At 45.0% G+C, this 27846-nt stretch overlaps 1 protein-coding gene across 1 annotated transcript; it reads right to left on the bottom strand.

Annotated features, from left to right (window-relative positions):
• Positions 1-10859: 10859 nt before the first annotated feature.
• LOC130361050 (uncharacterized) lies at positions 10860-27463 on the bottom strand. The gene is made up of 2 exons (XM_056563612.1): positions 27363-27463; positions 10860-12083 (listed from the first exon to the last, which is right to left on the bottom strand). The coding sequence occupies exons 1-2, from the start codon at positions 27438-27440 to the stop codon at positions 10860-10862; spliced, it is 1302 nt and encodes a 433-aa protein (XP_056419587.1). The 5' UTR covers positions 27441-27463.
• Between the last annotated feature and the right edge of the window lie 383 nt (positions 27464-27846).

Below are 27846 nucleotides of genomic sequence, written 5' to 3'. Positions count from 1 at the left end.
GGTGGCTCTTCTTCAGGTTTACTCTGTACTGGACCCGAGAAAGAGTCACAAGCTGCATTATTTAATAGAATATGAAACCTCTGCCTACTGCTATGGACACTCTTAAAAGGGCATTAGCAGCTGTGGCCACCACCTGATTTACTACTATTTGTAACTGGACTGGCCTCATTTTTGGGGTACATGTCCAGGTGCAATGTGGCTAATGCCCCTGTAAGATTGCCCTAATAAAAATATAATTAAAAAGTGCAAATAAAGCTCTTTAATAAAAACGTGCATCTAAAAGATAAAAAGTGTTTCTGGTGTCATTTGTTCTAGAATTGTTCCATAGTGATCTGGGCTTGGTGGTGTCTCACAATCTCCCTCGGCCCAGTGGGTTGAAATGAGTGTCAGAAATGAGTGTAAACTATGCCAGAAATCTACTCCAGCGCATAGATGAGTACATTTCAGAGCGTGGAGTGGGGTCAATAAAAGATGCATCGAATTTAGGATCTGTACCCCTTTATAAATTGGGTGCATCCCAATCTGGTGTACTTGTTCTTTAAGACTGGAGTTTTAAACTTCTGTTATAATAAATTCAGCCATGATAAAATCCATCGCCACTAGGACTGCAAGGACATGCGCCGCCCCCATTGACAGCAATGTAGTACACGTGGGTTCTGGCGAAAAAATGAACGTCTGCTGCGGAACTCTGCAGGGTGCACTGCATAGCAAAATCCCATTGAAGAGATTGGGAGGCTGCTGCACCAGAAATGCTTTAGTGTGAAAACAAACAAACAAACCTCTTCTTACCAGTCTATTCCATACTGCATCCAGCACCTCTACACTGATCATCCCTACCAGCCTAGTTGACATGTTTTACAATGTCAACAAAACAGCCGATCTCAGCAAAAGAGGACATGAAACCCTGAGGCTATGTTCACATGCCAGAATTTCTGTGTGGAATTCTGCATTTGAATTCAATGGGATTCTGCTGCGCTGTGCACATAGCAGGATTTTCACGCCAGAAATTCAAATTCCAGTGTCCTCAGAATGAATGGACATGTGTAAGGATCCGGACTGGTAGCAGGAAGCGGTACTGGTAGTGGATCCTCTGTGTCAGTGAGGGATTGGCCTGGACCGTACCGGAGGATCGGTTCTAATTAGTTACCGGTATTCACCAGAGCCCGCTGCAAAGCGGGATGGTCTTGCTGTGGTGGTAACTACCAGGTTGTGTCCCCCGGTAGCGGCTCAACCTCACTGACTGCTGAGACAGGCGAAGCACAGAAGGGACAGGCATAGGCGTAGTCAGACGTAGCAAAAGGTCTGGGCAGGCAGCATGGGTTCGGAGGCGGTAGTCGTTAGCAACGGGTTCAGCAACGAGCAAGGAATACACAATAAATGCTTTCTCTTGGTCACTGAGGCAACACAAAGATCCGGCAAGGGCAGGAAGGGGCAGGGTACATTTATAGGAGCAGAGGACATTGGATTGGGCCAGGCACCAATCAATGGTGCACTGGCCCTTTACATTTTACACAGCCGGCGCGCGCATGACCTATAGAGCAGGGACGCGCGTGCCGGGAACCACATGACAGGGGAGCAGAGGAGAGAGCCGGAGCGGGTGCCGGTAAGTAAAGATGGGCCGCGGGCCGCGCGCGGGGACAGCCCGCAGCACGGACCGCATCCCTGCCGGCGACAGAAGCAAAGTGTCCCTGGTCAGAGAGTCTGACCGGGGCACTCAGCGGGGACAAACGTGGTGAGCGCTCCGGTCCAAGATCCGAGGACGGAGCACTCAGCGTTACAACATGTCTATTCTTTCTGCGGACTCCGCATGGAATACATTACTGTCTATGAGAGGACACATTTCCAGTGGTCCTAGGGCCGGCATGTTATGCCAGCGCTCTGCATTCAGGGGCAATGTCCACACAGATTTTCTGTACGGACATTGCCTTGTGAACATAGCCTGAGATTTTGGATTGGCTGTAATAGTGACATGAGTATACAGGCACTTTATCTCTGCAGCCAAGTAAACAAAGCTGACAAGGAAGACCACAGCAGTGGCGCTAGACAGCGGGGATTAAACAGGTAGTAATTGGGACAGGAATAAAACTGGATGAAGAACAGCACGGAATGGATGGAAGGGACCACCACCAAAACAACTATGAACCATCTGCAGAATAATCTCACACTAAAGATTGTAGGGAGATGACTGAACACCTCAAGGACCATGAGGTCATAAAGTATGGTGGTTAACCAAAAAGTAGCCAGATGGGTGACTTCTTGGAAAATAATCTGCATATCAGGAAAAATACTACAACCAGTACCAGATCCAATCCATGCTGAAGAAAGATCTTGAGAAAAAAATGGAGTTAGGAGTCATGTAATGGAAGAAGAACTTCTAGTCCTGTAGAAAATATCAGATGGAGAAAGATCGCTGGTCTTCAACATGGTAGCTGGTGATGGGCTTAACCCTTGGTAAAATGGATGTCCTTGGGAGACAGATGCCAGGAAATGTCATATAAAAAGTGATAATGTGAGCAAGCCATGCCCGATAAGGCTAGCCAGAACTAACTACAAGAGTGATCAATAGAACAAGGTGGAGGATGAGTTTATATTCACCTTAGGCCAGAAGTCTTCAGCATGGAAAACTTGCTATGAGTACGCTGCCAGCAGAGAGTGGGCCACGGATAGTCAGAATGTGGCTCTTAGTCCACAATAGGATTCTGGTTAACATTGGGAACTTCAGGCCCCCTAACGGTTAAAGACATGGACATGGTGGCAATGGTTTCTTCGATAAGATATACTCCTAGCAGGGGAGTCTGGACAGGGGTGGCTCTGTGAAATAGTTGGAAGGAAAAAAAAAAAAAAAAGAATATATATATATATATATATATATATATATCTATATTATATATATTGTGGCAGTGTGGCAAGGAAAGGGTGCATTTCCTTGGCTCACCCTGCAGAAGCTCTCACCTGCTTCTTAAGTAATGAGGCAGGAGGGAAGGGAGGTGTATATGAGATGGAGACTCAGTGTAATGTGGGCTCTTCCTAGGAGACAGCATGTGGGCTGTAAGGAAGAGACAGAGCCTCCTGAGGAGTACACAGCCCGAGCTATGAGGGTCTCAAAGAGACTGCCATGAATTGTGAGAAGAAGGTTGCAGGGGACATATGTTTAACCGGCTGAGGGAAGCTCAGCGGTTGTTAGTCAGGACAAGCTGATCTGTTTAGTCAGTGACCAGACGGTCTAGGATTTTGTTTTGTTCCTGTTTTTTTTATTTCTTTCCCTGCAACCTGTCTAATAAAACTGGCAAGGCGCCAGATTTGCATTATAAGCATTTGTTTGCTGGTTTATTGAGAAGAATTGCATCCTGTGGCGTGGTCCAGGACGATCCCAGAGCTAATCCCCAAGACGGATCGTCACAATATATATATATATATATATATAATTTTTTTTTTTTTTTTTCTGTTGCAATAATTTGAATTTATATAAATCACAATGTTCCCCTAAAACCTTAAAAAAGGCACACTGCAATTGCAAAAATGTATCCAAATGCTACAAAGCAGATGTACACCTTTAATAAGACTTGGGCAAATAAAGCATTATGGCTTCACATGTTCAAGACAAGGAGGGTCAATGCAGTTACAGTCTGTAAGTGGTCACCAATCATTTCATCTGTTTTAAAAGAAAATGATCATCCATGTCAGAAGAACAGACCGCCACACTAGGAAGAACGTATAGAGATTTGCAAGTCTCCAACCTATTAAAGTTAGTACCATATATATATAATTCTACATTTGTTTATTGGAATAAGGCAAAAGAGACCCATAAGGGAAAATGAAGTTTAAATGCAACTCGTGGTCGCACATACAGTGGTTTATACATCATGTATTTACAGAGTACCAACACAAATTGCAATACAGTTCTCATATGTGCATCTTTTATAGGTGAAGCACATTGAAACAAGTGGCAAGCCTGAAATATCACGCAATTCATTGTAAAAGCATATTCCGTCAGTGCGGCATAAACTGCTACATGTATGGACACTCTAACTACCAGGTCAGACCAGGGGCGGATCCAGAGTCGAGTCTCGGGAGGGGCACTATTAGAGTATTTTGTGTTGGCGGCCAAAAAAAAAGGTGTTACTTACAAAACTTACAATATTATTAAATGTATCATACAGTCCTAACCTTGTTTAAGACTCTTAGGCCGTGTTCACATGTCAGAATAATTATCAAATATACCAATTGCCACAGAATGGGAAAGTGCTAAAGAAGTTTTTACCATTTAAAACTACAGCTCCCAGTATGACCTAAGCAGTGCTAAGGGGATGCTGGGAGTTGTTGTTTCACCCATCATTACTGCAGAACTTCTTCAGTGACTACAGCTCTGATGGGACACACACAGGAGGATACAGAATGATATCAGTGACTACAGGTGACGTCTTCTCTATAGTCTTTCCTTATCTAATTCAGATGTACATACCACTGGGACTTGTTTCAGCTAAATGTTCTCTCTGCAGAACTTGATGCCCAGACGTCTCCTCACTATGTCAGCAGATTCTGATCCTCTATATGAAAACAATAATTATTATAATACTGCCAGACACTGTATTCTTCGAATATAATACTGGCACATACCTTCTGAATATAATTCTGCCACATTGTACCTCCTGAATATACAACACACTGTACCCTCTGAATATAATACCGCCACACACCGTACCCTCTGAATATAGTACTATCACACACTGTACCCTCTGAATATAATACTACCACACACTGCGCCATCTAAATATAATACTATCACACACTGTGCCCTCTGAATATAACACTACCACACACTGTGCCCTCTGAATATAACACTACCACACACTGTGCCCTCTAAATTTAATACTAGCAAACACTGCACTCTCTGAATATTATTCTACCACACACTGCACTCTCTGAATATAATACTACCACACTGTGCCCTCTAAATGTAATACTACCACACACTGCACTCTCTGAATATAATACTACCACACACTGTACCCTCTGTATATAATACTACCAAACACTGCACTCTATGAATATAATACTACCACACAGTGCATTCTCTGAATATAATACTACCACACACTGTGCCCTCTAAATTTAATACTACCACACACTGCACTCTCTGAATAGAATACTACCACACACTGTACCCTCTGTATATAATACTACCACACACTGCACTCTCTGAATATAATACTACCACACACTGTACCCTCTAAATTTAATACTACCACACACTGCACTCTCTGAATATAACTTGCTGTGCAGTGCACCCTCTGAATAAAATACCCAAATGTATTGTGGCCCATAAAAAAACGTACCACCCCAGAAATTCCTCATAATCTACAATATACTTATGAAATGCAGAACACTCTGTGACTTCACATATAGTAATAATGCCCCATCTTGTGCCCCTACATATAATAATTATGACCCGTCCTGTTCCCCCCACATAATAATGCCCTGTGCCCCTAACATATATTGCCCCCTGTGCTGTGCCCTTCACATATAATTCCCCGTTCTTTGCCCCTCACATATAATGCCCCCATCATGCGTCCCTCACATATAATGCCCCCTGTGCTGTGCCCCTCACATATAATGCCCCCCGTGCTGTGCCCCTCACATATAATGTCCCCTGTGCTGTTCCCCTCACATATAATGCCCCCTGTGCTGTGCCCCTCACATATAATGCCCCTCACATATAATGCTCCTGTCATATGCCCCACACACATATAATGCCCCCTGTGCTGTGCCCTTCACATATAATGCCCCCGTTCTTTGCCCCTCACATATAATGCCCCCATCATGCACCCCTCATATATAATGCCCCGTGCTGTGCCCTTCGCATATAATGCCCCTGTTCTTTGCCCCTCACATATAATGCCCCCATCATGCGCCCCTCACATATAATGCCCCCTGTCCTGTCCAGTGAGGGGGCATTATATGTGAGGGGCACAGCACAGGGGGCATTATATGTTTGGGGCACATGACAGGAGCATTATATGTGAGGGGCACAGGACAGGGGGCATTATATGTGAGGGGCGCATGATGGCGCTTTATATATGAGGGGCACATGATGGGGGCATAATATATGAGGGGCGCATGATGGGGGCATTATTTGTGAGGGGCACAGCACAGGGGGCATTATATGTGTGGGGCACAGCACGGGGCATTATATGTGAGGGGAACAGCACAGGGGACATTATGTGTGGGGCACAGCACAGGGGGCATTATATGTGTGGGGTACAGCACAGGGGGCATTATATGTGTGGGGCACAGCCCAGGGGGAATTATGTGTGGGGCACAGCACAGGGGGCATTATATCATATAATGCCCCCTGTGCTGTGCTGTGCCCCACACATATAATACCCCCTGTGCTGTGCCCCCCACGCATATCATTTATATGTGTGGGCACAGCACAGGGGGCATTATATGTGTGGGGCACAGCACAGGGGGTATTATATGTGTGGGGCACAGCACAGGGGGCATTATATGTGTGGGGCACAGCACAGGGGGCATTATATCATATAACGCCCCCTGTGCTGTGCCCCACACATAATGCCCCCTGTGCTGTGCCCCACACATATAATGCCCCCTGTAAGGAGATCTGATCTTATCTAAGTACCCCTGGTACCGAACTTCGGTGGTTAGCTTGATTTAAGTCTTTATCTGGATCCAGGAGAATGAATCTACCAGAAATAACACGTAACAACAGTTTGTCTGGTCAAATTCACTCTAGTTTATTCAGTAGTCCGTAAGCACATAATATAGGGGGGGGGTTGCACCCCTCCTTCCGTCACTCAAATATTTGGTATAATCTCTAGCCTATAATATTAGGTATACGGAGGTTTCTGAGAGAATTCATGGGAGAGACAGATGATCGAGAAAGCCATAACACATGTAAGAATAGGAAGTGCTAATATGGTTAATTAACCTTTGCGGCTACATTCCCAGCAAGAGATAACATTAAATGCTGACAGGATAAAGACACTGTGTGATGGATACATACAATACAGTAACCCCTTCAATCCCCTGTTAGAGCCTTATATTATTTTATACTATACGGTTCTCCTTTTTTACCTTCCTTTCTCTGTAGAGTTTTAAGTATTGCATGTATCCACTGGGTGTAGTGTCTTCATTAGCCAATGAGGGCGTGGCCTGGTAAAATGTGGCCGTGGCATTGGCGACTCCCTTTTCTAGCAACCTCCTAATACATGGTATCACACATAGAGAAAATGCAGCAATAACTATAATGATTACAAAAATTATAATGGCTAATAGTGTTAACCCCTTAAGGACTGAGCCCTTTTTCACCTTAAGGACTCAGCCATTTTTTGCAAATCTGACCACTGTCACTTTAAACATTAATAACTCTGGGATGCTTTTAGTTATCATTCTGATTCCGAGATAGTTTTTTCGTGACATATTCTACTTTAACGTAGTGGTAAAATTTTTTGGTAACTTGCATCCTTTCTTGGTGAAAAATCCCAAGATTTGATGAAAAATTTGAAAATTTTGCATTTTTCTAACTTTGAAGCTCTCTGCTTGTAAGGAAAATGGATATTCAAAATAATTTTTTTTTTATTCACATATACAATATGTCTACTTTATATTTGCATCATAAAATTGATGAGTTTTTACTTTTGGAAGACACCAGAGGGCTTCAAAGTTCCGCAGCAATTTTCCAATTTTTCACAAAATTTTGAAACTCGCTTTTTTTCAGGGACCAGTTCAGGTTTGAAGTGGATTTGAAGGGTCTTCATATTAGAAATACCCCATAAATGACCCCATTATAAAAACTGCACCCCCGAAAGTATTCAAAATGACATTCAGTAAGCGTTTTAACCCTTTACGGGTTTCACAGGAATAGCAGCAAAGTGAAGGAGAAAATACACAATCTTCATTTTTTACACTCGCTTGTTCTTGTAGACCCAATTTTTGAATTTTTACAAGGGGTAAAAAGGAGAAAATTTTTACTTGTATTTGAAACCCAATTTCTCTCGAGTAAGGACATACCTCATATGTCCATGTTAATTGTTCAGCGGGCGCAGTAGAGGGCTCAGAAGGGAAGGAGCGTCAAATGGTTTTTGGGGGGCATGTCACCTTTAGGAAGCCCCTATGGTGCCAGAACTGCAAAAAACCCCACATGGCATACCATTTTGGAAACTAGACCCCTCGGGGAACGTAACAAGGGGTAATGTGAACCTTGATACCCCACAGGTGATTCACGACTTTTGCATATGTAAAAAAAAAAAAATTTTTTTACCTAAAATGCTTGGTTTCCCTAAAGTTTTACATTTTAAAAAAGGGTAATAGCAGAAAATACACCCCAAAATTTGAAGCCCAATTTCTCCCGATTCAGAAAACACCCCATATGGGGGTGAAAAAGTGCTCTGTTGGCGCACTACAGGTCTCAGAAGAGAAGGAGTCACATTTGGCTTTTTGAAAGCAAATTTTGTTCTGGGGGCATGCCTCATTTAGGAAGTCCCTATGGTGCCAGGACAGCAAAAAAAAAACACATGGCATACCATTTTGGAAACTAGACCCCTCGGGGAACGTAACAAGGGGTAAAGTGAACCTTAATACCCTACAGGTGTTTCACGACTTTTGCATATGTAAAAAAAAAAAAAAAAAATTTACCTAAAATGCTTGGTTTCCCAAAAAATTTACATTTATACAAAGGGTTAAAGCAGAAATTACCCCCCAAAATTTGAAGCCCAATTTCTCCCGATTCAGAAAACACCCCATATGGGGGTGAAAAGTGCTCTGTTGGCGCACTACAGGTCTCAGAAGAGAAGGAGTCACATTTGGCTTTTTGAAAGCAAATTTTGCTCTGGGGGCATGCCGCATTTAGGAAGCCCCTATGGTGCCAGGACCGCAAAAAATACCCACATGGCATACCATTTTGGAAACTAGAGCCCTCGGGGAATGTAACAAGGGGTTAAGTGAACCTTAATACCCCACAGGCGTTTCACGACTATTGCATATGTAAAAATGCTAATGCTTCTTTTCCCAAAAACTTTACATTTTTAAAAAGGGTAAAAGCAGAAAATACCCCCCAAAATTTAAAGCCCAATTTCTCCCGAGTACGGCGATACCCTATATGTGACCCTTAACTGTTGCCTTGAAATACGACAGGGCTCCAAAGTGAGAGCGCCATGCGCATTTGAGGCCTAAATTAGGGATTGCATAGGGGTGGACATAGGGGTATTCTACGCCAGTGATTCCCAAACAGCGTGCCTCCAGCTGTTGCAAAACTCCCAGCATGCCTGGACAGTCAACGGCTGTCCGACAATACTGGGAGTTGTTGTTTAGCAACAGCTGGAGGCTCCGTTTTGGAAACCATGGCGTACCAGATGTTTTTCATTTTTATTGGGGTGGGGAGGGGGGCTGTGTAGGGGTATGTGTATATGTAGTGTTTTTTACTTTTTATTTTATTGTGTGTTAGTGTAGTGTAGTGTTTTTAGGGTACAGTCGCACGGGCGGGGGTTCACAGTAGTTTCTCGCTGGCAGTTTGAGCTGTTGCAGAAAATTTGCTGCAGCTCAAACTTGCAGCCCGATACCTACTGTAAGCCTCCGCCCATGTGAGTGTACCCTGTACATTCACATTGGGGGGGACATCCAGCTGTTGCATAACTACAACTCCCAGCATGCGCTGACAGACTGTACATGCTGAAAGTTTTAGTTTTGCAACAGCTGTAGGCACACTGGTTATGTATCACGGAGTTTGTGACCTTACTCAGTGTTTCAAAACCAGTGTGCCTCCAGCTGTTGCAAAACTACAACTCCCAGCATGTACGGTGCATGGTGTAAGGTGACTGCTGGGAGTTGTAGTTTGCAACAGCTGGAGGCACACCGGTCGTGAAACACTGAGTTAGGTAAAAAAAAACACTCTAAGTTTCACAACCAGTGTGCCTTCAGCTGTTGCAAAACTACAACTCTCAGCAGTCACCGACAGCCAACGGGCATGCTGGGAGTTGTAGTTATGCAACCAGCAGATGCACCACTACAACTCTCAGCATGCACTTTAGCTGTTTGTGCAAGCTGGGAGTTGTAGTTATACAACAGCTGAAGGTACACTTTTCCATAAACAAAATGTGCCTCCAGCTGTTGCAAAACCATAAGTCCCAGCATGCCCATAAGGGAATGCTGGGAGTTGTGGTGGTCTGCCTCCTGCTGTTGCATAACTACAGCTCCCAGCATGCCCTTTTTGCATGCTGGTAGCTGTTGCTAAGCAACAGCAGGAGGCTGTAACTCACCTCCTGCTGCTGCTCCGTCGCAGGCTGTCCCTCGCCGCCGCCGTCGCTCCTGGGGCCCCGATTACCAACATGGACGCCGGAGATCGGGGTCCCCAGCACCCGGGGTCGTCTTCCCGCACCCGCTCACGCCCTTCGGAAGAGGGGCGGAGCGGGTGCGGGAGTGACGCCCGCAGCAGGCGCCCTGATTGGTCGGCCGGTAATCCGGCCGACGAATCAGGGCGATCATGAGGTGGCACCAGTGCCACCTCACCCCTGCAGGCTCTGGCTGTTCGGGGCCATCAGAGACGGCCCCGAACAGCCAGTAATTCCGGGTCACCGGGTCACTGGAGACCCGATTGACCCGGAATCGCCGCAGATCGCTGGACTGAATTGTCCAGCGATCTGCGGCGATCGCCGACATGGGGGGGGGGGGCATAATGACCCCCCTGGGCGATATGCCGGGATGCCTGCTGAACGATTTCAGCAGGCATCCGGCTCCGGTCCCCAACCGGCTAGCGGTGGGGGCCGGAATTCCCACGGGCGTATGGATACGCCCTGCGTCCTTAAGGACTCGGGATGCAGGGCGTATCCATACGCCCTGCGTCCTTAAGAGGTTAATGCATGTTTCCAGTTAGTAAACCATCCAAAATATTGATCCCAGGGATCTGTAATACCTGAGTTCTTTTTTAGTTCGGCAGACAGGTCCTCTAACTTTTGTATTGCAATAGTTACTTTACCATTGGGACCAGTGTTGTTAGGTATGAAGGTGCAGCATGTTGTAGGATCCACAAGCACTTTGCACACCCCACCTTTTTCTGCCAGAATCATATCTAAGACCATTCTGTTCTGAAATGTCATAATGGAATCAGCTTGGAGCTGCTCTGCAACACCTCGTAACGCATCCCTTGTGTAGTTTACAAACCTTTGTTGTTTATAGTAAATGTAATTAATCCAGTCTACATTTTTGTTCACAGTGATTATAGAAAGAATAGATTCAAAGCCCGCAGCTACTTGATTCCTGGCATTGAACTCATCAGGGACCCCTCTTGGGACCCCTATCGTGTCTATGTATACATGTGGATGGACGCTACCTGCAGGTGTTGACCTCTTTATCCTTTTTGTGGCAGAGTTTACGTGTTCTCCCCCTTCTGTGAATATGTGAATGTTCATAATGGCTTTAGCTAGAACACACTCTCCTTTCCACTTGCCCTCTAGATTGAACCTTATTTTACCATCGCCACAGATCCAGTAAATGTCACCTATTGAAAAAACTTGGTTCTGAGTGAGTGACACTTCTACAGAGCTATAACTAGCACAATATCCCTTTGTAAAGTTCTTTCTATTGACACCTTCCTTTTCTCCCCTATAGCATGTGTAATTCCCTGGGTATATGTGTATACCTGCCCCTGAGTGTGGGGTCTCTGTTAGCAAAGGGTATTTCATTTTCAAGGTTCCGCAATCAGTGTCATTATTAGAAATTAACTGCCAGAACTCATGGAGACTTTCGCTTAGTTGGGGGTCAGGGCTGTCTGCCCCCGTTTGTACCCCTTCTTCGCCTAGTTGGGGGTCAGGGCTGTCTGCCCCCGTTTGTACCCCTTTTCCGCCTTTTTCGAGGTCAAGGCTGTCTGCCTCTGTTAGTACCTCTCTTTTCTTTAACAGCTTGATCCTTGTGGTGTGGATCCAGGTGGGTGACTGCTCAGTGAGGACCGCTATTTTGGTGATGGTGACTACCTCGGTGGGTTGTCCGTAGATGAAGCTCCCCGGCTTCTTTCCCTTCTGGAGGGCCTTGACAATCACCTGGTCTCCTACCCGGAATGGGTGAGTTGGTTCCTGTGGAAGAGAGGGAGATTTACAAGCAACTTTTTCTTCAGTTTTACTGAGGACCTTGCAAAGTTTCTACTTACTTGGATCGAGACGCTGTCAGTGCCCTCGGATCAGCCAGAGGATAAAACAGATATCCCTCATACGGATCCGGGGATGACTTTCTTGATCCCGGACGAGCCCCCAGATTGTAAGGAGATCTGATCTTATCTAAGTACCCCTGGTACCGAACTTCGGTGGTTAGCTTGATTTAAGTCTTTATCTGGATCCAGGAGAATGAATCTACCAGAAATAACACGTAACAACAGTTTGTCTGGTCAAATTCACTCTAGTTTATTCAGTAGTCCGTAAGCACATAATATAGGGGGGGGGGGGGGGGTTGCACCCCTCCTTCCGTCACTCAAATATTTGGTATAATCTCTAGCCTATAATATTAGGTATACGGAGGTTTCTGAGAGAATTCATGGGAGAGACAGATGATCGAGAAAGCCATAACACATGTAAGAATAGGAAGTCCTAATATGGTTAATTAACCTTCGCGGCTACATTCCTAGCAAAGAGATAACATTAAATGCTGACAGGATAAAGACACTGTGTGATGGATGCATACAATACAGTAACCCCTTCACCCCCTGTGCTGTGCCCCACACATATAATGCCCCATGTGCTGTGCCCACACATATAAATGATATGTGTGGGGGGCACAGCACAGGGGTATTATATGTGTGGGGCACAGCACAGGGGGTATTATATGTGTGGGGCACAGCACAGGGGGCATTATATGTGAGGGGCACAGCACAGGGGGCCCCCCTGTCATGTGCTCTTAACATATAGTGCCCCCAGTGCTTTGCCCTGCAGCACCTCACATTAAAAATTCCCCTTTCTCTCCCCCACCCCTAAGTTTTTAAATCCCCCTCCCCCTCCGATACAGTGCCCATAACAGTGGCAGATATTCTGTCTCCCAAATCCCCTGGGCCCTGAGCATACTCTTCTTACTTACTGTATGCTGGCCGCGGGGACGGGATTTCCGGGCGCCGGCGCGATCATCGCGCCGGCCTGCAGAGGATCGCGTCCCGCAGCTCACAGTGTGTGACTGCCTAGGTTAGTGAATGGTGGAGCGGAAGCTTACAGCTTCGGCTCCACCATTCTAGACGGTGGGGGGCAGCAATCTGGGGGGGGGGGGGCAATTTCCCCGTTGCCCCCCCCCCTGGATCCGCCACTGGCAGAGATCTGAGCGCTGTATAGAGCCACTCCACATCTCTGCTATATTATGGACGATCGCATCAGGTGTCCCGACTGACACTCGGGGCAATATGTCTATTAGTACAGGTACTACTACTCCCATTATGGAACAGTCTCCCATGCTGGGAGTAGTAGTACTACCTAAAAATGTAAAACATAGAGAAAAAAAAGTTAAACACATACACTTTATTAAAAATTAATTAAAATTTCGTTTAAAAAAAAATTCTTAAATACATCTTTGGTACTCATTACAAATTTTGGGTACCAAAAAAAAAAAAAAAAAAAAACATGCCAAGGTGCAATTTTCACACAAATGAAAAAATGCCAGAAAAAATTCTAGAAAAAACTCCAGATGAAGAAAATTGCACTGGCGTTTTTTTAGGCGTTTTTTTCAACCCAAAAAACAGAGTACAAAAAAACAAGTAGAAACGTAGCCTAACAAGTCTTTTGCTATACACAGGTTTATTTCCTTTGTGTGTATTGGAATTTAACCCAAAAAGGGAGGAAAAAAAGCTAATTGGACATAATGTCACACCAAACTCCAAAAATGGGCTGGAATTTTTTTTTTTCACCCTTCCGAAATTGTGGAAAAATAACATTGTTTCAAGCATGTGATGCTCCTTTAAACTCACCTGGGGCAAGTAACAGGTGTGGGCAATATAAAAATCACACCTGAAAGCACATAAAAAGAGAGAAGTTCACATAGTCTTTGCATTGTGTTTCTGTGTATGCCACACTAAGCATGGACAACAGAAAGAGGAGAAGAGAACTGTCTGAGGACTTGAGAACCAAAATTGTGGAAACATATCAACAATCTCAAGGTTACAAGTCCATCTCCAGAGATCTAGATTTCCCTTTGTCCACAGTGCGCAACATTATCAAGAAGTTTGCAACCGATGGCACTGAAGCTAATCTCCCTGTGTGGACGGAAGAGAAAAATTGATGAAAGGTGTCAACGCAGGATAGTCCAGATGGTGAATAAGCTGCCCCAAACAAGTTCCAAAGATATTCAAGCTGTCCCGCAGGCTCAGGGAGCATCAGTGTCAGTGTGAACTATCCATCGACATTTAAATGAAATGAATCGCTATGGCAGGAGACCCAGGAGGACCCCACTGCTGACACAGAGACATAAAAAAGCAAGACTACATTTTGCCAAAATGAACTTGAGACCAAGATAGAGCTTTTTGGTAAAGCACATGATTTTACTGTTTACCGAAAAAGAATGAGGCCTACAAAGAAAGGAACACAGTACCTACAGTGAAATATGGTGGAGGTTCAATGATGTTTTGGGGTTGTTTTGCTGCCTCTGGCACTGGGTGCCTTAAATGTGTGCAAGGCATCATGAAATCTGAGGATTACCAACGGATTTTGGGTTACACTGTACAGCCCAGTGTCAGAAAGCTGGGTTTGCATCGAGATATTTGATCTTCCTGCAGGACAATGACCCCAAACATACGTCAAAAAGCACCCAGAAATGGATGGCAACAAAGCGCTGGAGAGGTCTGAAGTGACCAGCAATGAATCCAGATCTAAATCCCATTGAACGCCTGTGGAGAGATCTTAAAATTGCTGTTGGGAAAAGACACCCTTCCAATAAGAGAGATCTGGAGCAGTGCCCGGCTCCCGGCGCTGGCTCCAGCATTCGGAACAGTTTGTCCCAAATGCTGAGCAGCGGAGTACCCTTTAACTGGAAATCAAGAGACTGAGCTAACTCCTCCCAGGGCTTATATGGGGGAGACTGGGAGGGGTCCCATAGGTCACCCTAAGGTCACATGGTCACTGACACCTCACTGGGTTACGATCACATGGCACTGTAAAGCAACAATGTGTGTGGACAGCTCTCTCCCTCGTGTTTCCAGTACCAGCGCATGCGCTAGCCAGCAGCATCTCCGGACTGGATCTACAGTATAACAAAGGAATGTCCAGCGCCAAGTGCGGTAAAACGATAAGTACTTTATTGTAGGATCAGCAGATACAAACTTGCATCAGGCAGGAGCCGAGGCATGTCGGACCGTTACAGGTCCTTAGTCATGGCATAACACACAAGATAACATCCAAACTTGAAATACTTTCTTAGGAACATCACATGTATCATGACATAACACTTAATAATGACATGTGGAAAACATGGAAATGGAACAATGGATGTGTATGTACACATGAATTCAGGCAGAAAAAAAACACACAAAAAAAGAATTCAACTTTGCAGACACGTACCGTGTTAATTTCCCCCCTCTTTTACAGACTTTGCACTCAGACATGGCCAGGTAAGATCGTGGATATTTCTCATGGTTGGGCAGGATCAATGTATTCAAAATGAATGTTCTTCCTCGCCTTCTATATTTGTTCTCCTGCACACCTGTATTCCTCCCGCGATCCTTTTTCCGTGAGATCTCCGCTATCCAGTCGGGATTTGTGTGGGCACACCGACATCCTAGACTAGCGCAACACATTCTAATTAGGCATAAGAGAGAGGGAGGACTAGCCCTACCCGACTTCACCTCCTATTACCTGACGACAGTACTATCCAGAGTGTTAGACGGGTTCCATCATAGGAAGGAGAAACAGTGGGTGACGCTCAAACTTCTGTCTTCGGACATGGATGTTAGGACTGTTCTTTGGCTCCCTAAAACTGCTTGGCCTTCAAAGGTATTGACGGACGTGCCCCCAACTACCAGAACTGTGCTGCAGGTTCGGAGAACTTATCTGTCAAACATGTCATTGTGTCCTTCCACTGGTCCTCTTACCCCTCTTTTTGGGAACCCAGAGTTCCCCCCAGCTACCTCCGCATCCCTGTATTTATCTCTCCGTAGAAGGGACTCACCTATGTTTAGGGACCTACTGACACATGAGGGATTAAAGTCTCTATCGGACATTGTTGGTGACACGCCCCTCACTACGACATATGCATTCCAATATCTACAACTGAAACATTTTTATGAGATCAATAAGGCCCGCCTGGACTTACATCGTGACCTCACGCCTTTTGAGAAACTTTGGGTGTCGAAATCCCCCACATACAGACCGGTTAGCTCCCTATATGCTCAACTTCTGGATGAGGCCACAACAGACCCCATTACATTCTGCTCTGCCTGGGAGAGGAAACTACAATGTACAATTAGTGATGAAGAGTGGAGGAAAGTATTCTTGTGGTGCCACCGCTCATCCACGTCGTGCAAGGCGCATGAGCTTAACTATTGTTTCTGATGTATGCTGGAGATGTGGGCGAGCGTGAGGCACCATGACACATATCTGGATGGACTGTTCGGTCATCCAACTGTTTTGGACCCAGGTACTAGATGTTATGTCCAAATTGATATCCTCCCCCATCTCTGTGTCGCCCAAACTGCTCCTCCTCTCAATTATCCCGCACACGGTCCCAAAACAATCAGCCCGTCTACTTCACTTCCTGGTTCTGGCCGCCCGTACCGTGATTCCACGACTATGGAAGTCATCGGTTCCACCCTCAGTCTCGTCTTGGCTCCGGGAGGTCTCGCACCTGAGTAGAATGAAAGAGCTCTTGGCAGACTACAGAGGCCAATTAGATAAATTTAATGCCACTTGGTGGCCCTGGATCGACTTCATATCATCCCCTGAATTTACAACACTTCACCTACAAGACGATTAATACCCCCTCACGTATCTGATCACCCATGATACTACTGACTTCCATGAATTGGATGCCCAGGGACTCCAGGACCCGGCCAGTCATGCAAGGTATCTCTTAACCCCTTAAGGACCAGGCCATTTTATACCTTAAGGACCGGAGCGTTTTTTGCAATTCTGACCACTGTCACTTTAAACATTAATAACTCTGGAATGCTTTTAGTTATCATTCTGATTCCGAGATTTTTTTTTCGTGACATATTCTACTTTAACTTAGTGGTAAAATTTTATGGTAACTTGCATCCTTTCTTGGTGAAAAATCCCAAAATTTGATGAAAAAAATGAAATTTTTGCATTTTTCTAACTTTGAAGCTCTCTGCTTGTAAGGAAAATGGATATTCAAAATATATTTTTTTGGGGTTCACATATACAATATGTCTACTTTATGTTTGCATCATAAAATTTATGAGTTTTTACTTTTGGAAGACACCATAGGGCTTCAAAGTTCAGTAGCAATTTTGAAATTTTTCACAAAATTTTCAAACTCACTATTTTTCAGGGACCAGTTCAGTTTTGAAGTGGATTTGAAGGGTCTTCATATTAGAAATACCCCATAAAAGACCCCATTATAAAAACTACACCCCCTAAAGTATTCAAAAAAACATTCAGTAAGTGTATTAACCCTTTAGGTGTTTCACAGGAATAGCAGCAAAGTGAAGGAGAAAATTCAAAATCTTCATTTTTTACACTCGCATGTTCTTGTAGACCCAATTTTTGAATTTTTGCAAGGGATAAAAAGGAAAAATTTTTTACTTGTATTTGAAACCCAATTTCTCTCGAGTAAGCACATACCTCATATGTCTATGTTAATTGTTCGGCGGGCGCAGTAGAGGGCTCAGAAGGGAAGGAGCGACAAATGGTTTTTGGGGGGCATGCCGCATTTAGGAAGCCCCTTTGGTGCCAGGACAGCAAAAAAAAAACACATGGCATACCATTTTGGAAACTAGACCCCTCAGGGAACGTAACAAGGGGTAAAGTGAACCTTAATACCCTACAGGTGATTCACGACTTTTGCATATGTAAAAAAAATATATATTTTTTTTACCTAAAATGCTTGGTTTCCCAAAAATTTTACATTTTTAAAAAGGGTAATAGCAGAAAATACCCCCCAAAATTTGAAGCCCAATTTCTCCCGATACAGAAAACACCTCGCATGGGGGTGAAAAGTGCTCTGCTGGTGCACTACAGGTCTCAGAAGAAAAGGAGTCACATTTGGCTTTTTGAAAGCAAATTTTGCTCTGGGGGCATGCCGCATTTAGGAAACCCCTATGGTGCCAGAACAGCAAAAAAAAAAACACATGGCATACCATTTTGGAAACTAGACCCCTCGGGGAACGTAACAAGGGGTAATGTGAACCTTAATACCCTACAGGTGTTTCACGACTTTTGCATATGTAAAAAAATATATTTTTTTTTACCTAAAATGCTTGGTTTCCCAAAATTTTTACAATTTTAAAAAGGGTAATAGCAGAAAATGCCCCCCAAAATTTGAAGCCCAATTTCTCCCGATTCAGAAAACACCCCATATGGGTGTGAAAAGTGCTCTGCTGGCGCACTACAGGTCTCAGAAGAGAAGGAGTCACATTTGGCTTTTTGAAAGTGAATTTTGCTCTGGGGGCATGCTGCATTTAGGAAGCCCCTATGGTGCCAGGACAGCAAAAAAAAAACACATGGCATACCATTTTGGAAACTAGACCCCTCGGGGAACGTAACAAGGGGTAATGTGAACCTTAATACCCTACAGGTGTTTCACGACTTTTGCATATGTAAAAAAATATATATTTTTTTTACCTAAAATGCTTGGTTTCCCAAAATTTTTACAATTTTAAAAAGGGTAATAGCAGAAAATACCCCCCAAAATTTGAAGCACAATTTCTCCCGATTCAGAAAACACCCCATATGGGTGTGAAAAGTGCTCTGCTGGCGCACTACAGGTCTCAGAAGAGAAGGAGTCACATTTGGCTTTTTGAAAGTGAATTTTGCTCTGGGGGCATGCCGCATTTAGGAAGCCCCTATGGTGCCAGGACAGCAAAAAAAAAACACATGGCATACTATTTTGGAAACTAGACCCCTCGGGGAACGTAACAAGGGGTAATTTGAACCTTAATACCCTACAGGTGTTTCACGACTTTTGCATATGTAAAAAAATATATATTTTTTTTACCTAAAATGCTTGTTTTCCCAAAAATTTTACATTTTTTAAAAGGGTAATAGCAGAAAATACCCCCCAAAATTTGAAGCCCAATTTCTCCCGAGTACGGCGATACCCAATATGTGGCCCTAAACTGTTGCCTTGAAATACGACAGGGCTCCAAAGTGAGAGCGCCATGCGCATTTGAGGCCTAAATTAGGGACTTGCATAGGGGTGGACATAGGGGTATTCTACGCCAGTGATTCCCAAACAGGGTGCCTCCAGCTGTTGTAAAACTCCCAGCATGCCTGGACAGTCAACGGCTATCTGGCAATACTGGGAGTAGTTGTTTTGCAACAGCTGGAGGCTCCGTTTTGGAAACAGTGGCGTACCAGACGTTTTTCATTTTTATTGGGGAGGGGGGTTGTATAGGGGTATGTGTATATGTAGTGTTTTTTACTTTTTATTTTATTTTGTGGTAGTGTAGTGTAGTGTTTTTAGGGTACAGTCGCACGGGCGGGGGGTTCACAGTAGTTTCTTGCTGGCAGTTTGAGCTACGGCAGAAAATTTGACGCAGCTCAAACTTGCAGCCGGATACTTACTGTAATCCTCCGCCCATGTGAGTGTACCCTGTACGTTCACATTGGGGGGGGGGAACATCCAGCTGTTGCAAAACCAAAACTCCCAGCATGTACGGTCTATCAGTGCATGCTGGGAGTTGTAGTTTTGCAACCGCTGGAGGCTCCGTTCTGGAAACAGTGGCGTACCAGACGTTTTTCATTTTTATTGGGGAGGGGAGGGGGGCTGTGTAGGGGTATGTGTATATGTAGTGTTTTTTACTTTTTATTTTATTGTGTGTTAGTGTAGTGTTTTCAGGGTACAGTCGCACGGGCGGGGGGTTCACAGTAGTTTCTCGCTGGCAGTTTGAGCTGCGGCAGAAATTTTGCCGTACATCAAACTTGCAGCCGGATACTAACTGTAATCCTCCGCCCGTGTGAGTGTACCCTGTACGTTCACATTGGGGGGGGAACATCCAGCTGTTGCAAAACTACAACTCCCAGCATGTACGGTCCATCGGTGCATGCTGGGAGTTGTAGTTTTGCAACAGCTGGAGGCACACTGGTTGTGAAACACCGAGTTTGGTAACAAACTCAGTGTTTTGCAACCAGTGTGCCTTCAGCTGTTGCAAAAGCTACAACCCCCAGCATGTACGGACAGTGGAAGGTAATGCTGGGTGTTGTAGTTATGCAACAGCTGGAGGCATACTACTTTGGCTGGGGATGCTGGGGATTGTAGTTATGCAACAGCTGGAGACACACTGGTTTACTACTTAACTCAGTGTGCCTTCAGCTGTTGCAAAACTACAACTCTCAGCAGTCACCGACAGCCAACGGGCATGCTGGGAGTTGTAGTTATGCAACCACCAGATACACCACTACAACTCACAGCATGCACTTTAGCTGATTGTGCAAGCTGGGAGTTGTAGTTACACAACAGCTGAAGGTACACTTTTCCATAGAAAGAATGTGCCTCCAGCTGTTGCAAAACTACAAGTCCCAGCATGCCCATAAGGGCATGCTGGGAGTTGTGGTGGTCTGCCTCCTGCTGTTGCATAACTACAGCTCCCAGCATGCCCTTGTTGCATGCTGGGAGCTGTTGCTAAGCAACAGCAGGAGGCTGTCACTCACCTCCAACGATCCTCGCTGCACCAGGTCAGTCCCTCGTCGTCTCCGCCGCCGCCGCTGCTCCTGGGGCCCCGATCCCAACAGGGACGCCGGGGATCGGGGTCCCCAGCACCGGGGGTCGTCTTCCCGCACCCGCTCACGTCCTCCGGAAGAGGGGCGGAGCGGGTTGCGGGAGTGACACCCGCAGTAGGCGCCCTGATTGGTCGGCCGGTAATCCGGCCGACGAATCAGGGCGATCGTGAGGTGGCACCAGTGCCACCTCACCCCTGCTGGCTCTGGCTGATCGGGGCCGTCTCTGACGGCCCCGATCATCCAATAATTCCGGGTCACCGGGTCACTGGAGACCCGATTGACCCGGAATCCGCCGCAGATCGCTGGACTGAATTGTCCAGCGATCTGCGGCCATCGCCAACATGGGGGGTCATAATGACCCCCCTGGGCGATATGCCCCGATGCCTGCTGAACGATTTCAGCAGGCATCGGGGACCGGCTCCGCTCCAGATGGTTGCGGGGGGCCGGTAAAACACATGACGTTCTCATACGTCATGTGTCCTTAAGGACTCGGAAATGGAGACGTATGAGAACGTCATGTGTCCTTAAGGGGTTAAGTCTCTACTGACCTCTCCCTTCCCTATACTCTCACTTTACTTCTGCTTTACTATCTTTCTTTCCACCTTTACCACTTGTGTATCACTCCCACTATCAGTGCCCGGTGTCACTTATACTCGCTTTGTAGTATCACTTGAGCTGTGCTTGTTTTGGAAAGGACTCCCTTCCCTCCTCTTTTTATAACGATTTGAAATGTTGATTATTTATGTCTGGTTGCACTTGCCTCGGATGGGATGTACCATTGGTACGTTGTACTGCATCTCACTTTTGAGTTTTACACCCCTTTGTCTGCTTTGATGACGGGACTTAGTGCCACGGCCACGCCGATGCCCGTCTGCTTTATAAGGCCACTCCCTGTTATGTGTCCAGGCTATGGAGGTTTTAGGGGATTGTGTCAATCTAGGCCCCTAAGTAGACACTGTACTTTGTGATGCCTATGTATTGTACTTTACTTCTGTGATACTTTCTTCTTTAATTTTTGATTACTTTTTGTAAAACCTTTAATAAAGTTTACTTTAAAAAAAAAAAAAGAATGCAATTATACAGCAACCCTACACCAAGTAATAAACAAAAATGAAAATAAAAAAGAAATAAGGGGGGCAGGATAAATTAGATGGACACATCAATAGGTCAATATTAGGTCCAGTTCATTCCATTCTCTCTTGTGTTTAACACAAAAATCCAATAGGATTCTCTACTGAATAACTTACGTTTAAAATCGCCCCCTCTAACTCTGTTTCTGACCCGTTCTATTGCATTAGCGCACAATGTGGATACATCCCCATTATGTTGGTCCAGAAAAAGTCGGGAAAAGGCTGATATATTAAATTGTTCACCTCTGGCATCTGATATGTGACATCTCATGCTGGTTTTGAGGGGATTTGAAGTGCATCCCACATACTGGCATCTACAGGCAGAGCAAGCAGCTAAATAAACAACCGGAGTCATATATTTTTTTGCTTTGTTTTGTTTATTACTTTGTGTAGGGTTGCTGTATAATTGCATTCATTTTTTGTGTGGTTTTTTTCTGCCTGAATTAATGTTCCATTGTTCCATTTCCATGTTTGCCACATGTCTTTATTAAGTGTCATGTCATGATACATGAGATGTTCCTAAGAAAATATTTCAAGTTTGGATTTTATCTTGTGTGTTATGCCATGACTAAGGACCTGTGATGGTCCGAAACGTGTCTGCTCCTGCCTGATGCAAGTTTGTATCAGCTGATCCTACAATAAAGTACCTGTGGTTTTACCGCACTTGGCGCTGGATATTCCTTAATCACATGACACTTGTTTAATCACATGTCAACGGGTTCTTAAAGACACTTTTATGTACAATACACAGCATAATGATAACTGTACAAGGGAACAGGTGCAGGGGCCCAGGGGACACTGCAGGGAGGCTGCCTGGCAGGGCAGCTAGGGTACAGGGGTACAACTCCTGTACCAGGCCACCACAATTTCACCCATACATAATTCATTATTGGTTTTGTAGTCCATTTTTGTGGTAAAATGAAGGACATTGGGCTCTGCAATAAAAAAGGCCTTTGTAGATAAAAAATAAAATAAAAGAGTTATGGCTCCTAGAAGTCAAGGGTAAAAGAAAAACAAAAATATTAAAATGTTCTGGTCTTCAACAGGTTAAATCTGCATCTCTGGAGAATAAATGATCTAAGGCCAGTAGCTAGCATTAGCAATTTCATAACAAGACCAACAAAATGGCTGCCGTTTGCTTTGATATCCTTGGCAAGACATGACATCACAAAACCAACACTGTGTGACATCACAATGATGTACTTGCATAAAAGAAGGAGACACAGCTGGAGCTGCTGAGTTGTGGCTGAAGAGGCTGAAGATTTAGCTGAAGAAAGAAGCTGCTGAAGATACAGATGGAGAAAGCGGGATCCCTTTTAAGGGGGATCTATTGAATAGTGTCTAAGTATCACTGTATCGTATAGAGTAGAAGTATCATTGCATTGTATTGTATAGAGATGAATAATTATCATTGTATTGTATAGAGATGTATAAGTACCATTGTGTTGTATAGAGATGGTAATAGTCACACTCAGCAGCAGGAGGCAGACGATAGACGTGATCCAGGGTTATGTCCGATCGCCCCTTGTGGGGTCAGGAAGGAATTATTTTTTCCCCTGAGATTGAAATCTCCGGGGTTTTTCTTCGCCTTCCTCTGGATTACCCGGTGGTGGCTCTTCTTCAGGTTTACTCTGTACTGGACCCGAGAAAGAGTCACAAGCTGCATTATTTAATAGAATATGAAACCTCTGCCTACTGCTATGGACACTCTTAAAAGGGCATTAGTAGCTGTGGCCACCACCTGATTTACTACTATTTGTAACTGGACTGACCTCTGTTTTGGGGTACATGTCCAGGTGCAATGTGGCTAATGCCCCTGTAAGATCGCCCTAATAAAAATATAATTAAAAAGTGCAAATAAAGCTCTTTAATAAAAACGTGCATCTAAAAGATAAAAAGTGTTTCTGGTGTCATTTGTTCTAGAATTGTTCCATAGTGATCTGGGCTTGGTGGTGTCTCACAATCTCCCTCGGCCCAGTGGGTTGAAATGAGTGTCAGAAATGAGTGTAAACTATGCCAGAAATCTACTCCAGCGCATAGATGAGTACATTTCACAGCGTGGAGTGGGGTCAATAAAAGATGCATCAAATTTAGGATCTGTACCCCTTTATAAATTGGGTGCATCCCAATCTGGTGTACTTGTTCTTTAGGACTGGAGTTTTAAACTTCTGTCATAATAAATTCAGCCACGATAAAATCCTTCGCCACTAGGACTGCAAGGACATGCGCCGCCACCATTGACAGCAATGTAGTACACGTGGGTTCTGGCTAAAAAATGAACGTCTGCTGCGGAACTCTGCAGGGTACACTGCATAGCAAAATCCCATTGAAGAGATTGGGAGGCTGCTGCACCAGAAATGCTTTAGTGTGAAAACAAACAAACAAACCTCTACTTACCAGTTTATTCCATACTGCATCCAGCACCTCTACACTGATCATCCCTGCCAGCCTAGTTGACATGTTTTACAATGTCAACAAAACAGCCAATCTCAGCAAAAGAGGACATGAAACCCTGAGGCTATGTTCACATGCCAGAATTTCTGTGTGGAATTCTGCATTTGTATTCAATGGGATTCTGCTGCGCTGTGCACATAGCAGGATTTTCACGCCAGAAATTCTAATTTCGGAGTCCTCAGAAGGATTGGACATGTCTATTCTTTCTGCGGACTTCGCATGGAATACATTAATGTCTATGAGACGGCACATTTCCAGTGGTCCTAGGGCCGGCATGTTATGCCAGTGCTCTGCATTCAGGGGCAATGTCCACACAGATTTTCGGTACGGACATTGCCTTGTGAACATAGCCTGAGATTTTGGATTGGCTGTAATAGTGACATGAGTATACAGGCACTTTATCTCTGCAGCCAAGTAAACAAAGCTGACAAGGAAGACCACAGCAGTGGCGCTAGACAGCGGGGATTAATCAGGTATTAATTGGGACAGGAATAAAACTGGATGAAGAACAGCACGGAATAGATGGAAGTGACCACCACCAAAACAACTATGAACCATTTGCAGAATAATCTCACACTAAAGATTGTAGGGAAATGACTGAATACCTCAAGGACCATGAGGTCATAAAGTATGGTGGTTAACCAAAAAGTAGCCAGATGGGTGACTTCTTAGAAAATAATCTGCATGTCAGGAAAAATACTACAACCAGTACCAGATCCAATCCATGCTGAAGAAAGATCTTGAAAAAAAAAATGGAGTTAGGAGTCATGTAATGGAAGAAGAACTTCTAGTCCTGTAGAAAATATCAGATGGAGAAAGATCACTGGTCTTCAACATGGTAGCTGGTGGTGGGCTTAACCCTTGGTAAAATGGATGTCCTTCGGAGACAGATGCCAGAGAATGTCATTTAAAAAGTGATAACGTGAGCAAGCCATGCCCGATAAGGCTAGCCAGAACTACCGTATTTTTCACCATATAAGACGCTCCGGCATATAAGACGCACCCAATTTTAAAAGAGGAAAATCTAGAAAAAAAAGATTCTGAACCAAATATTGTAGTAAAATATTTTATATCAGTATAGTTCCCCCACAATAGTTGGCAGTATAGTTCCCCCACAATGGTTGGCAGTATAGTTCCCCCACAATGGTTGGCAGTATAGTTCCCCCACAATGGTAGGCAGCTCCCCCCCCACAATGGTTGGCAGTATATTTCCCCCACAATAGTTGGCAGTATAGTTCCCCCACAATGGTAGGCAGCTCCCCCCCACAATAGTTGGCAGTATAGTTCCCCCACAATGGTAGGCAGCTCCCTCCCACAGACATACAGCTTCCAGCCATATACAGTGTACGGCTGGAGGCTGTATGTCTGTGTGCTGCCCCCACAGTGTTCTGGTCACCGCTCCTCTGGCCCGGTCTCACAATCTACTGCTATGGCCTAGGGACCATAGCAGTAGGTGCTGGGACCGGAGGAGCAGTGACCGGAACACTTAAGATTACGCGCCGCCGGTCACTCGCCAGGCCCCGGCCGGCGCGCGTCTTCCTCCGGTCCTCCTGCGCCTCTATGGTTGTACGCACGGGACTTCACTGACGTCTGGTGCGTACAACCATAAAGAGGCGGAGGATCGCAGGAAGACCGCAGGACGACCGGAGGAGGACGCGCGGCGGGCGGAGAATGGTTAGTGACCGGCGGACATCCTTATGTCCGGCATAGGAAAACCTATGATTATCTGCCCGGGCCGGCTCCCGTGTGCGGCTGCAGGTGGGGGCCGGCCAGAGCAGGTAAAAATTAATTCATGTATACTAAAAACCAGGGTGCCTTCAGCTGTTGTGAAACTACAACTACCAGCATGCCCGTACAGCCTTTGCCGGTCCGAGCATGCTGGCACTTGTAGTTTCACAACAGCTGGAGGCACCCTGGTTTTTTAGTATACAGTTATTAGTAATTCACCTGCCCGGCGCCCGGATCTGTATGTTCCAGGCGTAGGGCAATAAACATAGCCAGTGTGAGGTGAAAAATTCACCGGCGGTCATGAGGCTGCTGCGGGCGGGGAGCGGGTACTCAGCGCTGTACCGCACCGCCACAGCCTCTGTACTTACCACTGACTTCCCGCTCTCGCCTGCAGCAGCTTCGGGCGTATATTTGCTGTATGAGATGAACCAACTTTATCCCCCCCCCGTTTTGGGGAAGAAAAAGGGCGTCTTATACGGCGAAAAATACGGTAACTACAAGAGTGCTCAATAGAACAAGGTGGAGGATGAGTTTATATTCACCTTAGACCAGAAGTCTTCAGCATGGAAAACTTGCTATGAGTAGGCTGCCAGCAGAGAGTGGGCCACGGATAGGGTCAGAATGTGGCTCTTAGTCCACAATAGGATCCTGGTTAACATTGGGAACTTCTGGCCCCCTAACGGTTAAAGACATAGACATGGGGGCAATGGTATCTTGGATAAGATATTCCCCTAGCAGGGGAGTCTGGACAGGGGTGGCTCTGTGAAATAGTTGGGAGGGAAAAACTAAAATATTAAAACTAAAATAAAAAAAATGCAGAGTTGGGGTAAATATACCGTTGGTTTGTTTGTATATTCCAAAATATGTCCCTTATTCTTCTGTTAGCAGAAATCGCTGTCAGGTTTTAATAATTTTGTTTATAATTTTGTAACTTTGTTTATCAACAATGATAGTTTGTTTTATATATATATATATATATATATATATATATATATATATATATATATGTAGCAGACTCACTAAACAAAAAAAAGTCTTTCCAGTGGTTCTCAACCTTTTTCACGAATATTCCCCCAAAGGTTGAAAGTATGTCCCCTCTGATCCCCCTGGGCCAATATATGAGATACATACAATAACACCCTCCCATACTGCGGTGTTACACTTAGTTTAACATGCTTACCAGGCCTAGGTCTATCCCGTTCGGCGGGAGTCGGAGGGGCGCACTGATGGGTGATGTCCTTCTGCGCTGTGCCGCCATCTCCACCCAACGTCAGGGACGTCACATGACAGGCCCGGCAGCCACTGCAGCTCATGTAAAAAGAGACCCCCCCCCCCCCCGGGGATAAAATGTTTTTGCCCAGAATACCCCTTTAATCCAAGCTGATCTGGCTATGCCTATAACAACCAATCACAGCTCGGCTTTCATTTAACCAAAGCTCAATAAGATATGCAAGCTAAGCTGTGATTGGTTGCTATGGGCAACACCAGACAGTCTGTGTTTCAAGCAGATTGATCTGGGCCATTGTATAATATATAAAAGCAGTAATTCCAACATTGGAACAACACTTGAATTGCTGCAGTTTGGTTTTATTATGTTTTATTATATTCATTTCCATAGAATGTTATTGAACACATTAACCCCTTCCGGACCCATGACGTACATG

Source organism: Hyla sarda, chromosome 3 (assembly GCF_029499605.1).
Source record: "Hyla sarda isolate aHylSar1 chromosome 3, aHylSar1.hap1, whole genome shotgun sequence".
In the NCBI taxonomy this organism is placed as follows: domain Eukaryota; kingdom Metazoa; phylum Chordata; class Amphibia; order Anura; family Hylidae; genus Hyla; species Hyla sarda.
Note: the sequence above shows the minus strand (reverse complement) of the source record. Positions and strands in the feature narration are given on the sequence as shown.